Raw genomic sequence first — 15,359 nt, forward strand, 5'->3', positions numbered from 1 at the left:
TCAGAAATTCAACTAATCAAATAAGGACTTGACAAGCCTGGGCCTTGAGATGGAGAAAAATTTCAAATAAAACATAACTTTTATGAAAAACTTTCGTCATTCCGTAATCTGTACTCTCATTCTTAAGAAAAATCATATTTCCTGTTAAACCGACTCATAACTACATCGTCTGCTGTTGTGGCTAACTCAATAGCATTATTCCTTTCTCGTTGAATATGTAGTCCATGTAGTGCAGCAAAGTAAATCGTAATTCCCTGCGATATTATTACCAAAACGATAAGAAGGACTAATTGAATAACTACACTGTCACTCACCTGCGTAATGATCGTAATTGCTGCATACACTAGAATTATGAACAATGTCTCTAGACAATCATTGTAAACTCGAGTGAAGCAGTTGACCTCGTAAAATCTTTCTGGATAGCAGTAAGAATCGTAAACGGTGTATTTGTCGTGAGAATAGCAGCTCGTTTGTATCCTCGTGTCGTTTGTCATGGAATCGGGATGATTTAAGCCACAGCATTTAAACTTTAAATTAAATATTTTTCGTTTGAAGAAAGCGCAAAATTCTTCATGTAATTGTCGTCTTAAAGAAACGGTTGTCCCCCAATTAGAAGATCAAATTTTCTACTTACAATCATCTGAACATGAACAATGGCGTAATGGGCAATGCTTGTAACATCGCAGTCGTTTATGGTATCCTGCAGAATATTTCGAATATGACGTTCCAGGAACGGATAAAAAGCGGCCGATATGATAATGCCAATAATTTCGATAACAGTCAAAGTTGATAACAGATGTGTATACTACAAAATTTTCGAAGAGAATTAAAGTCGAAAGCGCCTTTTCACTTCCGTCTCAGTATTTTCTCTTACAAATTTGGTGAGTCTGTAGCTATGTCGAAATGTTACAGCTATTCCGATGCAGGCAACGGGCATCAAAATTAATCCGTAAATGTACAAGTAATACGAATATTGACTGTAACTGAAGCCGAACGACAGAAGGAACGATGCACTAAAGAACAAATATATATGAGCCAGAACACCTATAATTATTGCGGTCAGCGAAATAGCCTGAAAAAGAATTAGAAATTATCAAAACGGTCGTCAAGCGGCGAAGTTGTATCCCTATAATTTTTGTAAATAAATTCCGTAAATCTGGAAAATAACAATGTTTGGTAGTTCTAAGAACAACTTAAGCCAGATCAATCATTTCGTTACTGTTCTGACATGGCAGGCATATCAGTATAATTATCGACTTAATTATGCTGCTTCAACCCAAATATTTACTACAGTAGGAGACAAAATCTTTTACTTCGTTTGTTGTGACATACAATTTCCATTATAAAAATAGATAAGCAACAGGTCATCGCACAACAATATGATGATAGCCGTCTGCTTTTTACAGCAACGTGATATGAGACGTATGATACACAAAATTTCATAATATTCAAATATTTAACCACCCACACACATCCAAAATAAAAAAAATCTTTCTGTTGCCCTTTAGAGAGATGAAAACTATAAAATAAAGGAAAACTCACCAAATATAAAATATTTATCAAGAGAAGAAAAATTTTGGTGCAATTCCATTTCCTTACATCTGACGGCAATTGCTGATAAGAATGCTCCATAACGATTTTCAAACTGTTTTCGTAGGTGCCAATTTCACTTAAATTAATATTGAATTAAATCATTGCGCAGGTGTAATGCACAGGTAAGTAAAAACAAAACACTGCCTTTAATTCTCCGAATTCAGCTGATAGCTGTCACTTTTCATGTGAGAGAAAACAGTGAGAGCAGGGTGTTATTAAAGTGTTAGTGTCGGTAACAACAGAAAGTTAATTTTAATTTTTCCAAGTTCAAATTTTATTACAAATGAACCATGCAAAAACCGCTAATCATCTGTTATCGACTGCGAACGATGAAAGCTTTACTTCTGTTTACTTTCTCTTTTATATTGAATTTTATGCGTCAACTTATGAAGTAAAAGATTTAATCAAAAGAAGTAAACAGATTTAATGATTGGATATAGATGTGGGTATTGCATGATTGTAAATTGATGTAATGTCTAGAATTTATCTCGATTCTAAGACTCTGCGATTCTATCGTTAACACGACAGAGTAAAGCTAACCAGGCAGGAGCGCTGATTTGACTAGGGACCTGAATAATCTAGTAGCCCTATATTTTTTGCGAACAAAATTTTTCAATTTATGTCAGTGTTCATTTGAGTTCATTTTCATCCAGTGTATTAGGTCCCTTATTTGACGTTTCGAAAATGAACCGCTCCTGCCTGGTTTATTTTACTCTGCCGTGATCGTAAATTATTAAAGAAAATCGGTAAAAAACCCTACACTGGCTCCACTGTGTAGGTTGTGCTCTTGAGACTTGAGATATTCCTGCTTATTTGATTATTGTTAGGCAAATGATTGGAGGAAATGAAGATGACTAAATTCTCGTTTGGCAGTTTCTTAAAGTTTAAAGACTATTTGGATGTTGGTAAGATGTTTTACCAGAATGCAACATATGTTTTTATATTGGTCTACCTTTACATAACACCCTGCTGTTATGATATCTACTAAAGTCTTAACATTTTAAAACCTAAAGATTTAGGTGAGTTGAGATTCCTTACTATCTAGTAGATAGATGTCTCTTAGTATATTATTCAATGATTTCTAGTTTTATTTCGTCTGCAGACTAACAAAAATTGAATCTACATTTACCGACCTTTAATATGCGCGCGTTTACAATAGTGCAAGAGAGTGTCGAGTGTGTATAGGAATGCAAACCAATCTTCCAATTTGTTGTTTCGTGTCTGTCGTGTCAAAGAATCATAAATTTTCTTCTGTTTTGTTTATTGTAAAAATTGTAATTAAATGTTTTTCTTCAAATTCGTTTAAATTCATCAACTTTCGTGTCTGGGTTCATACTATAATTCAATTTTCCAAATTATTCGAATAAAATGTCCGGCAAATTTCACGGTTTCTCTCAAGACTACATCGAAAAACTGAAATCCAATCCGAAAACAAATAAAGAGAATAGTGAGATAAAGAGCAACAAGTTTAACAGTACCAAATAACATTTCACCACCAACCCTTCCATTCAAACAGATAAACCAAACATACCCGAAAGGACAAAATCACATCCACCGGCAAAAGTGACAACAATAAAGTCACAACAACAAATGATTGCGAAAACACCGACAACAAATAAACCTGTTGATGACGCAGACGAAACTAGCCAGGATTTGTCGAACAATCACCTGCAGGATGCACTACATTTCAAGCCATTACCACCACCGAAATCGGTGTCGATTGACGAAATTGTGGAATCAGCACAAGAAATTAAGAAGTCGGATGACTCATCCAAAAATGTTGTTGCATTTAAGGGCATTTCACTCAAGGATTATGAAAGCCAACGACGCATGGTCGAAGAGCAAAATAAGCAGAAAAAGGAAATTTTATACAGGGCGATTGAGCAACAGTGAGTATCAGGTTATTAATATAACATTAGTCAATTGAGTATGAGTAAGAGCAAGAAATGTTGAATAGAATAATTGACAAAGTTCGTGTGGCTCTGCACGAATCCTTTTGATAGCATCACTTCAAGACACTGTCTTATAATTGACAATTTCTAACAGATTTGAAATTTTGTACATTTGTTTGGTACAACTAAATTTTTCATCAATTTTTAGCTCCGAGCGAACCGCTGCTGAAGCTAAGAAATTGCAAGAAATCAGAAAAGAATTACAAAAATTGGAATCAGAGCTAGCAGCTGATGTTTCGGTGTTACGAAAGCAAATCGAAGATGCTAGCGTTAAATACATGAATGCTGAGTGAGTTAAACATACTTGTACCAAGATTCTATGTTTTCCTATTCATTCATTCGTCTAAGATCAAAGTTTGAATCATTGTGATTGATTTCGAATAAAATTTGTCCGTAAGAATAATTCCCATCTTTTGTTTCATATGACAGAAAAAGCTACGAGCAAATCGAGACGGCATTTTTAATCGCCAAGACGAATTTATTTAAGGCTCGCGAGAAGAAAGAGCTCTTGGCTGAGCACTTGAACATAATCATTTCGAATAACGAGGACAGAAAAGCGAAAAAGTTGTCCGAACTGATGGAAAAGGTCGGTTTGACACCGCTTGGTGAAACGGTGACCGCAGCAGTTCCTGATTGTACTGTTGATCAACAAACAATGAATGGAAACTGATAAATTGTGCAATTTAAAATTTAGGCGATATTTATAACAGTGACGTTCTTGCCAGGAGGAAAGGACAGCCAGTTCAGCTGTTGATAACGATCTTTACTAACTCAATATCTACTCAATATCTCCTATCTGTTCTTGCCTATACTTTTATCATTATTTTACGTATGTAATACCGGCTGGTGCATTATTTATTATTAAAAAGTTTTAATTTTGTGACTAAAAGTTGTATTAACTGCATCATGCCAAAACCCATTGTTTATCGACTGACACAGTTTTCATCGAATCGATATCCCTGGCTTGGTCATTCAAAGTCTATTTATAACTGTAACCATACTAGCTGTTGTTGAGATCTCGCCTGGTGTACACATTCGCGCAGGAACTGAGTTCAAAACTACACGGAGTGGAGAAACTGAATCGCCAAGAAAAGACCTACATATCTCACATAGACAGAGATTCATCATCGTAACATTTCGACCTTTCCTTCCAACCCGTGTAGGTCTTTCCTCCATCGTTCTGCAAAACAAGTCTAATTTCGCATATGTTACAGGACTCTGTCATCCGTTTTTCAATTACTCTAGAAACTTTCTGCCTCGTTCAGATTTTCTGGCGTTTGAAAATGGTGAGACATGAGACTCACATGACATTAACTATTTTATACTTACCAGCTACCGTCCAGCTGTGAGAAAACTGCAATCGATCAAAATTAAACAAAGTTTCTCTAGACCAGGACCTGTACTTCCGCCAATTCTTTATTTCTGTACAGTCGCAGTAGGAACATTTAACAGACTAATATTCAACTCGCTTCTCAACTCATCGATTCGTTGCGTCCATCGTTGTTCCCAATACACGGTCAGTAACGGTTTGGCTTTCCTCCCGCATTCTAGAGCCCATGGCAAATAATATTTAGTGTAGGACTGTCGTTGTCTGTGAGTAAAATTACAAAATAATTCAAATGACTTCAATTGTTTAACGATTGGACGTACTTTGGTCGCAGTCGCATTGCTCCAAAAACTGCTCCTCCATAACACATCGGTAGTCCTGTATTTAAAGCCTCCACCCATTTAACACTCACTTCTCCCAACATGTTTGTCGGCATGCCCAAAATGGTGTGCACCAAATCGTGACACTCTCGATATCTTGTCATTACGTAGGCTAATTCCGGATCGTCCATAAAACGTACGGGCATTCGTGAGTCAGGTGTTACGTGCTGTCAATAAAATGGTTTTCAAATCAATTCTTTCGCTTGCAAATGCGATTTGTCTCCAACTTACATTGTCATCCAAAAATTGTTTGTAATGAAATCCGAAGGTATCTTCCGGCAATTTACCTAGAGATTCCAAATCGATGTCATTAGAATTGATCCGAGGTTTTTCTGCCAATATTCGTTGACCTTCATCGCAACTTTTCATTTGATCTAAAATACGATACAAGGCATCAGTTCCGGTTGTTTCGCCCAAACATGCTATCATGTCATGCCTGGAAATTATGCGAACTGTAAAAGACCAAAGCTTTTCATCGTTTTAAAATTAACCCAACCTGTGTGGATCGATCAACGATGCCAATGATGCTCCGGCACTTAAAAGTATTTTTTGAAATTGCGAAGCCGGAATTCGATTTGATAAAAATTCTTTTGTAAATTTATCTGGTTCAATGAGTGGTTCTTGAGCGTCGTCTGCGGTTGTGGTGGTTGAAAAACGGTTGAGATGAATTAGTGGTCGGCATGTTCTCTGAACTTTCGATAAAACCACAGCAGCAGATAAGGTTCTGAAAAATATAAAGATTCAATTTAGAAGATCTACAATATTTGTATAGTGGCCCCCAAAATTTTTGAGAAATTTTGGTGGATCCCTGAGGGATCTTTAATTTCTAACCGAGATCCCGTATTTTTTCTTGAAACGGATACCCATACCAAAGTCTAGAAGACCTACCCCAGATATAGTTCAAAGAAATCAGAGTTAATGTAGTGAAAGACGAATTGGCTAATCATCTGCTATCGACAGGAAAGGCGAAAATGAAGATAATCCCCATTCAATAAGGTTTTATAATAAAATATGTTGTCAAAACACTTGAAGTAAAAGTTTAAACTAGAGAAGTACTAGACTGTATGTTATTGTGGCGATGCTCGGCTCTAGCCGTTTCAAAACGGTTAAAAATTAAAGAAAACATTGAAAAATGTTACTCTTAAGTCGTCCTTACAATATTTTCGGAGTGATGATATTAAATTGCTGGGAATGCTGTAGACATATTAGATTAAGTGGCATGATGGTATGATTGCTTCATGTTGTTCCTTAAATGTTAGATCAGATCCATTCCCAATCGACCTAAAGTTTCAATCGTTCTACACAACAAACATAATGTAGAAGGCAAAGTAGTCATACCATGGACTCCCAGGGTATTCTTCCAAATGTATTCACACGGAAAAAAGTAAACTTCTATCTCATCAAGCTAACGAGTCTAGGAATTCCTTCAATGTTCGATTTGAAAACACAATTTAATTTCGTCGGCCTTAAAAACAAATTTCCGTGAAGTTACCTTTAAATTCCGGTTTTTTTTATTTGTCGAGAGAATATTTCTTTGATAGAATGAGTGTGTACCTTTTTTATAAGATCCATGACCAATTTTTTACAGAAAATAATGTTCGTCAAGCGTTGATGGTTGAAAAGCTTCTCATCTTTAGAAAGGTTATTTATTCATTAAACAAATGGTGTACCAAAGAAGTATTGTTTTTTATTCAAAAATGAATAAGTGTAAGAAGATATATTGGTTTTTCGACGGATCAATGATTTGAAATAAAGTCAAATTACGTTCACATATAACCGAGAAACTTCCCAAATTCTTAAACGATCTAGTTTAAATAATCAAAATATCTTCATTCGTTTTAATTTACTTGACAATAACTACTGCTTCATTCAACTATCATATATGAATAAAAGATATAAAACAAATAAGCAAAGCATACAGTCAAAAACGTAAACGGAGGAAGGAACTAATGAAACTCAAAACCATTATACAACTCGTACATCATCAAAAAATGTTTTTGTACAATCTTCGTCTCATACGTAAATATTCGTAAATTCAGCATTAAAATATTGACGACTGAGCAATGAAGAAACATCGAAACACTGTATCACTGAAGGTCGATTAATGTGATGATGATATTTTTTTCACGGTCTTCTTTATTCACTGTGATCGGTTAATTAAGATTTTTTTATGCTTCGATGAAAAATACCTTTCCTTACCGATGATGTCAATATACAGACGAATATTCTGAACATTCCAATGCGATTCGTAATTAATAAGATGCAGTTCTGCATTTGCGGTGTACTATAAGAATTGACATTGTGCATACCTTTTTTACAGATGATAATTAACTTCTTTTGGAAAACGAAACTTAAGTGGAACAATAGGCATGTATTGATCACCTGAATATTTCTTTAGTTTTCCATTGCTACACCCTTACAATACAAAATCATCTGATCTTAGGACTTAACACAACTCAGTTTTCCTTTTTCAAAAAAAATGATTTTAATATACTTACTGTAACACTTAACGAGAACTAACTAAGTCCAGGGCTTATATCTGGGAATTTAATTATTAAAACTTACATACAATTTTATCTACAAATACTGCAAAATTCCTTAAAAATCCTAAAATTTCTGAAGGAGATTTTAGGAATTTTTTAAGAATTTTGTGGAATTTTTAAGAATAAAATTCCTAACAATAGGCCCTGAATAAGACCCAGACTTTATAGTTCTCAACGGCTTAAGCAACTGTCATCATATTTCGCATTCAGTCGGAGCTGGAACGATGCAACAAGGAACATAAACTCTTCGCCACAGCTAAGCGTTAAAATTCTATCTTTTGCTTCAGAATAAACAGGTTCGAAGACTAAGCTCAAAATTTAAAATCGCTTGCACATAGCTACATACAGGAAATAGTAGAATTATAATCGTTAGTCAGTGGTTCATGAGGAGACGATAAAATTGGGGCATAAGTATCTAGTGTTTGGATGAATATTTATGTATCGTTTGGGCTAAGAGTTATTGAGGTGATTTTCTACGAGCAAATTAATTTCGAATTAAAATCGACTACCTGGGTAAAATCTACCTGCAGAACATTGATTGTCGATTGTCATGACTTGATTCTGGTTGTGAATTTGTAACATATGGAATTTTCTACTGAATTGAAATTCATCGATTTGATCTTGAAAAAGGTATCGAAACTATGTGTCTACGTTCAGTTCAACCATGTGACTTGCATTCATGTTTATCAAATTGTCTCTCGGTATTCTACTGATTTTTCATTCTCCACTCGAACAGTGATTTGATTTCGAATCTATGGAGAGAGAAAAAATGTTTTCAAGCGATAATAGAAAATATTGTCGTACAACAAATGGCCTTATCGAGTCGTGTAACTGAAACTGTAACAAGCTGATAACGACGAGCACAAAAATGGCACGATTTTTTTTTTGTTACAAAATATACTTCCGATTTATTACACTTAAAATAGTAATGAGTCTTGAGATGATATTATTAAAAAGAAGGTTACGCTTAGTATTTACAATTCATTTTACACACCGCTATAGTAGTCAAGCAATGGCATCAATGCATCCCTTCAAATTGCGGGCGTGTTGTTAACATTAATATTTAACTTAAAACAACATTCGTTTCTTTTGTCTTGGCTTTGGCATGGCAAATACTCTAAAGTTTTTTTAGTTCCGAAATCTGTTGTCGAATCGATTGTCAAACTTATTGCTATACAACGTCCACCTTTTCCGGTGCATTACTTTTTCGCGACGAGTCTTTCCGCCGAAAAGTCACATATGTGTACAGCAAACTACCGAATACACTGATATTGATTCCGATGCTGTTCAACCAGGAAAATACGTAATCACCGCCAATGAACATTCCCAGATATGTCACGCAAATGTTCTTCAAACAGCCCACGATCGTTGTAGTCAATGCAGAATTGTACTGCGTGCATAAAATTGTGCTGTACGACAGAATGAAGCCCATGACACAACTCATCAGAAATTGAATTAGAAACAGTGGGTCGTGCCACGAGTCAAAAGCGTACACCTTATCAATATCACCAAGAACGTAGGCTCCCAACACGGATGGTAGTATCATGAATAGAGAATTGTAGTACATGAGACCATACTTTCCCATGTCAATGCTGTCCAATTTTTTCTTCACAAACACTCCATTGGCAGCTGTCAGGGCATTCGTTATCATCACATAAGTGTAGCCTTCCATGTTGAAAGTTAAATCGTCACTGGCTGCCAATAGTGCTCCGCCAATCATTGAATAAACGCTAATCTGTACAGGTGTCGACGGTCGTACGCCCAATACTTTCAATTCCAAAATCATTGTCATCAGAATGGAGAATCGTCGTAATGCGGCAAACATTGGTAAACTGAGCGCCTGTGTTCCACCCAATCCGAACATCATGTTACCCAAGTAGATCAATGGTAACGGGAATATTTTGCGGGCCGTGTCCCGTCCGAGATCTGGAAACGACACAATTCCGAAACGTTTCGCAAAGTACAGCAATACGATGCAGGCTGTCATTTGACCAATGCTGAGCATCAAAAATGATGGAAAGTGATAACTGGTGAGAACGGTTTTATTGACAACCGTAATCATAAACGATGCGACACCATAAAACACAGCACTTCCAACTTTTTTGAAATAAATTATTTGATTATTCGCTGCAATGTCATTATTTTCTATCAAGGCCGTTGTTGAACCCATGTTTCCGTATGATGTGTTTTTTTTTCACTCACAGGTTAACACTTTTATCACAAAATTTACTAGCACCGCCGTCTCAACATTAACTTCATATTTTGCCTAACGACCAAACTGGGCCACGTATAGTCGTTGTAATCTTTTTAACACGAACTACTTCTTGAGCACTTGAAGGAATTAAAATGATCATGCTCCCTCAAAAGTGGCCATCTTTGTTATTAGTTAGTTTGACATTCCCGGAAACATTCCGACTATTCTGCACAATTTTATCAATTTTACTCCATCGACTGAACACTCAAACGTAATTTCTATTTCTGTTCATTCAGTTGACTTACCTGCTTAGTTGCATGGCTGATTCGTTGAAGGTCTTTTCTCGATTTTTATGCAAATTATTAAATAAAGATTAATCAAAACAAACACATCAATCAGCTGTTTAGAATCGTCCGTCACTTTTTTCACAGTCGTAGGTTGGCAGCGCTGACATAAAATAGATGAATGAAAATTTTGATTTGAACTGTCCACGAATTTAAATATGTTGGCGGTTTTACGGAGTAGAGTAAATAGATTGTGAAAATTGTCATATATCAACGTTATCAACATCGGTTATTTGAGCTTCCAAATAAACAAAAACAATCACTTGTTAAGAAATTTTGACCTTCGATCGTCCATTAAAATATTGTTGTGTAGTGACAGAAGTGACCGACTTGCCGACAGCATCAATCGTAGAGAGTCCTGTGAAATAGTGCTCAAATCCACAATCTATAGTTTTCAAGAATATTTTATCTCAAACTAGAGATTATTAACCATTTTAGCGGTTCTAATAAACACTGGATAACTTAAGTCTTGATTTCCACTCCGCAATTTGAATTTTTTAAATTTTTGCTTTGTTTACTTGACAGTTCGCTCTCTCACGGCTCTCACACGGAGTACTTTTTTTGAGTGGAAACCATACTTCAGACTATCCTTTTGTGAGATAGTTAGAAAATTGTATGTCAGTTAGTCTCATTTCCACTTCGTTTTCTCTCCGTTTGCACTTTGAACAATAGAAAAGAAGCGTGGTTTTGGTTTAGCTAAACAGAGGCAAAACGGAGTGTTTTTTTTTGTAAGTAGAAATCAAGCCTTTGAAACCTATAAAACTATAGAAAAAGTCTGTCGGTTTGTGAGCATGGAACTTGGCTTACTTGAAATCTATATTCTATTGCAAGTACATTTTCACATTTAACTACCCAAAAACATGGTTTCAATCAACTGCTGACGATGCTCACGAGGACGAATAACATCGAAATTCGACAATTTGTTGAGTTTTAGATAATTTTATAAACTTTGAAGCAATCAATCTAGCCAGTCTGTGTTATGGTCTTATTTGAGCATTTTATACATTATTATGAATAATGTCATGTTCTTAAGCTTCACTCACCCAAAAAAATGAAATTTTGGATGTACATTAAAATCGCCCAATTTCTACGAGTAACCAGTAGAAAGTACGTTTTGTATGTATAATTTACGGATGAGTAAACCATTCGTCTTATCGCGTTTTTGGTGGTTTTATCCGTACGTTGATGTACACTTTATACGTACATTGTTGTACATTTAATCCGTACTTATTATGTGACAGTTCAACTGTCACAGTTGCAATTGTGATTTCTATTTTTCAACCAATTTGACCTCATTCCGCTCCTCAGATATCTTTTTTTCAATTATTTTCTTAGACAACAATAATTTTTGTTGGTTGAATTAAAAATTAAATGAAAATGTTAAAAAAATAATCTGACGCGGGTTTGATTGGAAATTACGCAGAGGGCAGCCACATCAAGAATTCATAACTTTGATCTGATGAGATCAAATCCGGTTCAAATCCATTAAAAACTTATTTTTTTTTATTTTTGCTTGTAATATTTTTTCAAAACTAAAAAACAGATGACATGATATGATACTTTTTTTGGGTGCGTATATCTATCATATTACCACTATCACCGACGATCTCCGCTAGAATAACTAATAAATGGCAACACTGTTGCACGTCTGACAGCTGTCAATTTCACAACATTTTACTTTTACAACCGTGACTGTATCAAACAATTTGAAAATTCAGGACTTCAATTTAATGCAAACAAATTATGGCCCAATTGTGGTGTGTTAAAAATAATTGAAGCGTCGAATTGATCAACTTAATTAATAATCTTTCGAAACATTTCCAGTAACGAAAATATTGCCATCAAAGATATTCGAAACGGTCTGAAGAACATCAACGTAGTCTTCATCGTATTAGAAGTAGGTCCTGCAACTGTAACCAAAGAGAACCGTGAAGTACGCACATTTAAAGTCGGCGACCCTACCGCTTCAATCAATGTGAGCGTATGGGATGAACCGGGAAAGCTGCTGGTACCCGGAGATATTGTTCGTCTAACCAAAGGCTATGCATCAGTCTGGAGATCTTGTTTGACGTTATATTCGGGAAAGAATGGTGACATTCACCGAATTGGTGATTTTTGTATGAATTTCAACGAACAACTGAACATGAGTGAGCCGAACGTCAATTTACAAATAAATCCAATGGGGCCGGGGATGACAATGAACAATGGCACACAGGGAAATAGTAACAATAATGGTGGTCCAATGCGTGGTGGTCCGCCTGTGTCAGTCAGTCAACCGAGTACCGTTGGGAATGTTCAGACGAAGAGTGGAGTCGGAACATTTCCAGGCAGAGATACACAAAAAACTGGCAGTTCATCGTCGTCGTCCTCCGGTGCGAATACTGGAAAAAGTAATCAAAGAGGAGGGCGTGGAAATCAGACTAGGAGCAATGTTAAAAGTGATCGAAGATAATTGGATTTTGGGATTGTTTTTAACATTGAACATTGGGAGTGATTTCGATGATGATGGCAGCCATACAACTACTGCATCATCCGCTAATTATCGTGGAAAAATAAATTTATTTCAAAGACAATGTCGAGATGTTAAATTTATTCAAAAAAGAAATGTGGCAAAACAGAAGTGACTTTGTAACCTGTGCTACAGAGAATTCAAGAAACCGAGGTAAGAGAGTTCATTTATTTAGCGCGGTAATGCCAGTACAGGATTATTTCGCTCAGATCAGCTCTTTAGTGGCATTTTCGTATCTTCCATTGCACTATCATAGACGACTAAAGAATCCACTTGTATAATTATGGGACTTATTACTCCTTTCGATCTAAGTACTTCCAAAAGATGGCTAAAAATTCTTTTAATGCTGGATTATACTTGGGATCTAGAGACTTCGGAAAACCTATCCTAGAACTACCCCACCAAGCATAAGTGTTAGTTGTTGTTTCATAATTATGAATCGTTTGATAAATGGTATCAGATTGTTGTATTGAGGATTATTGAAGACACCCAAAAAATAATCCAATATTCTTTGTTGAACGGTTGAACCGCTGAGAAACAAAAACTTTAATTCATTAGTTTAAGCCGACACTTTGCCACATCTGTCATATGTAACTGCATCCCCGGGAATCGAAACATTACCCCAATGGCACGAGCGTTGAAACTCACTTACCGGGGGCTTGGTGAGAAAAATAACTTACTTAATTTGTGTGGATTCGTTTTGCCAAGTGTGCAGACTGCAATCACACAGGACAAAATATAGGCACGTAATCTACTATTAACGAGCACTTTAGACTATGTCACAAACTTCCGGTAATATACGACCTTCATACGCCCTGATGAATAGCGGAAAATTTTAGTTGGAGATTTATGAGGATAAGAGAGCCTTGAAGAGAACCAAATGTATTTGAGAATCAATTTTAACTTACGTTGTCATCTATTCGCTAGAATAGTTAACCTGCTACTGACGACAAGCACATTTCCAGTAATACTATCGGGTCTATTACTACCATCGATCAAAGTATTTTTAATCGGTTGATTTCAGATCTTGTACTTCCATTTTTTATCATGTATTTTACTATATAAAGGTCCATGTTACCCAGAGCTTGTCATTATTTTTATCGTCGTTATCGATAAGAGATGAATAGCCGTGTGTGACAGGTTAAGGTCCTGTTTTCCTCATTCTGACAATTTTAGATAACAAAAGTTTCAGTTAGAAGAGCGTGAACCAACTAACAATACTAAGGGGCGGTGGATACGCAGAATGAATTTCGATACCACTTCGATTTTGATTCAATGAGATTTTAGCTGGAAAAATATAGAAACTTCATCTGCTCGTTCTTCACTAAGGTAACTTAAGGAAAATCGCTGTGCTTATCTTGAGATACTATAACGTTGGGTTGGTTTACCGACTACTCTTTTTAACTCAAAATATGTATAGTTGAAAGCTGAAAGTCAATTTCTTATAAAGGTCATAAAGAACAATAAGTATTGGTTTTAATTGCCAATCTGTTATCGAAATGTGCTGAAGTGAAATTGTTTATGGCCAACAATGACAAAAATAATGATCTTTCGCTGTGACGTTGCGTAGTATTTGATAATGTGGATGGTAAAACAAATGATTTTACTTCAATCTGTCGAAAATAACTTGTGGATCGAGTAACACATTCGATAGTGGTGATCGGTTGATATGCTTTCGCTGCATATATTTTTTGGAAACGAAATCCAGCCTTGGAAATTTTGTATTTCGACTAATTAGTAAATCACAAACAAAATTGCAAATTTACTCTCTTCTACGTCTCAGAAAAATAATTAAAATTTAAACTGTGTTTCTGGTAAATCTTACTTCGTTCGAAATTTGTATTTCAATTATCTCTTTGTAAAATTCATCTTTAACACCTTCAAACATTATATACAATGCAAAACGGTTATAATATAACGATATGCCGTCCATAACATTCATTCGCTGGAACGAAAGACCTTTCGCATATAATTGTTTTCATTAAACCGAAATGGAATCATTGAAAATGAAAACATCTAAAATTAATCCAAAATTAATGATTAGTCAATCAATTTCATCAAGAACAAATAAATAATTTTGTCTATCGATAATTTGGTAATTGCCAGCAATTTTGTATTTAAATCTAAAATTGTTTCAAAATGTCAATTTTTTTTATGTTCTTGTGGATTCAAATAATACAAAAAAAAAAAAAAACCGCGGCTAAACATGCAATAATGGGTGCCATTACCACAATTATTCTTTATTTTTGTTTTAATAAATCTTCAGTGTCATGCCAAGAATCACTTAGTCATCAAATCAATCGTCAAATCGTCAGAAAACGATTTAGCGGTTTTATAGTGATTTGTTTTGAAAAACTTGAAACAAGTTTATCGACTTATATAGTCAACACTACTCGAATGTTAGTGTACTTAAAAGTATCGAGGGTCATATGTCATCTTCAGCGCATGTAACTTTATATCCACTACCCACTAGACCAACTATGGAAATTCTATTGAGATTGAAGCACTTTAATTTTT

General features: G+C 35.4%; 3 protein-coding genes across 3 annotated transcripts; 2 read left to right on the forward strand and 1 right to left on the reverse strand.

Annotated features, from left to right (window-relative positions):
- Positions 1–78: 78 nt before the first annotated feature.
- On the reverse strand, positions 79–10,247 carry LOC119081127. The gene is made up of 10 exons (XM_037189871.1): positions 8,968–10,247; positions 6,409–6,486; positions 5,749–5,976; positions 5,484–5,688; positions 5,196–5,419; positions 4,882–5,136; positions 875–1,072; positions 635–805; positions 315–527; positions 79–254 (listed from the first exon to the last, which is right to left on the reverse strand). The coding sequence occupies exons 1-6, from the start codon at positions 9,963–9,965 to the stop codon at positions 4,962–4,964; spliced, it is 1,908 nt and encodes a 635-aa protein (XP_037045766.1). The 5' UTR covers positions 9,966–10,247; the 3' UTR covers positions 79–254; positions 315–527; positions 635–805; positions 875–1,072; positions 4,882–4,961.
- On the forward strand, positions 2,763–4,434 carry LOC119080855. The gene is made up of 4 exons (XM_037189429.1): positions 2,763–3,040; positions 3,110–3,482; positions 3,694–3,834; positions 3,975–4,434. The coding sequence occupies exons 1-4, from the start codon at positions 2,962–2,964 to the stop codon at positions 4,213–4,215; spliced, it is 834 nt and encodes a 277-aa protein (XP_037045324.1). The 5' UTR covers positions 2,763–2,961; the 3' UTR covers positions 4,216–4,434.
- Positions 10,248–11,962: 1,715 nt separating the features above from the next.
- LOC119080859 (SOSS complex subunit B homolog) lies at positions 11,963–12,917 on the forward strand. Its single transcript, XM_037189435.1, has 2 exons — positions 11,963–12,090; positions 12,158–12,917. Exons 1-2 carry the CDS (start codon positions 12,077–12,079, stop codon positions 12,783–12,785), a joined length of 642 nt encoding a protein of 213 aa, XP_037045330.1. The 5' UTR covers positions 11,963–12,076; the 3' UTR covers positions 12,786–12,917.
- Positions 12,918–15,359: the final 2,442 nt, after the last annotated feature.

Source organism: Bradysia coprophila, unplaced genomic scaffold (assembly GCF_014529535.1).
Source record: "Bradysia coprophila strain Holo2 unplaced genomic scaffold, BU_Bcop_v1 contig_350, whole genome shotgun sequence".
Taxonomy (NCBI): Eukaryota; Metazoa; Arthropoda; class Insecta; order Diptera; family Sciaridae; genus Bradysia; species Bradysia coprophila.

Excerpts from the sequence above, each read along its gene's own strand:
- LOC119081127 (XM_037189871.1), bottom strand. The coding sequence starts at position 9,965 with ATGGGTTCAACAACGGCCTTGATAGAAAATAATGACATTGCAGCGAAT. Across the intron at positions 5,977-6,408 it reads ATCATCACTCCGAAAATATT|AACCTTATCTGCTGCTGTGG; the intron begins GTAAGGACGACT and ends TATATTTTTCAG. Across the intron at positions 5,137-5,195 it reads GCAATGCGACTGCGACCAAA|ACAACGACAGTCCTACACTA; the intron begins GTACGTCCAATC and ends TTTTACTCACAG.
- LOC119080855 (XM_037189429.1), top strand. The coding sequence starts at position 2,962 with ATGTCCGGCAAATTTCACGGTTTCTCTCAAGACTACATCGAAAAACTG. Across the intron at positions 3,483-3,693 it reads TACAGGGCGATTGAGCAACA|CTCCGAGCGAACCGCTGCTG; the intron begins GTGAGTATCAGG and ends ATCAATTTTTAG. Across the intron at positions 3,835-3,974 it reads GTTAAATACATGAATGCTGA|AAAAAGCTACGAGCAAATCG; the intron begins GTGAGTTAAACA and ends TTCATATGACAG.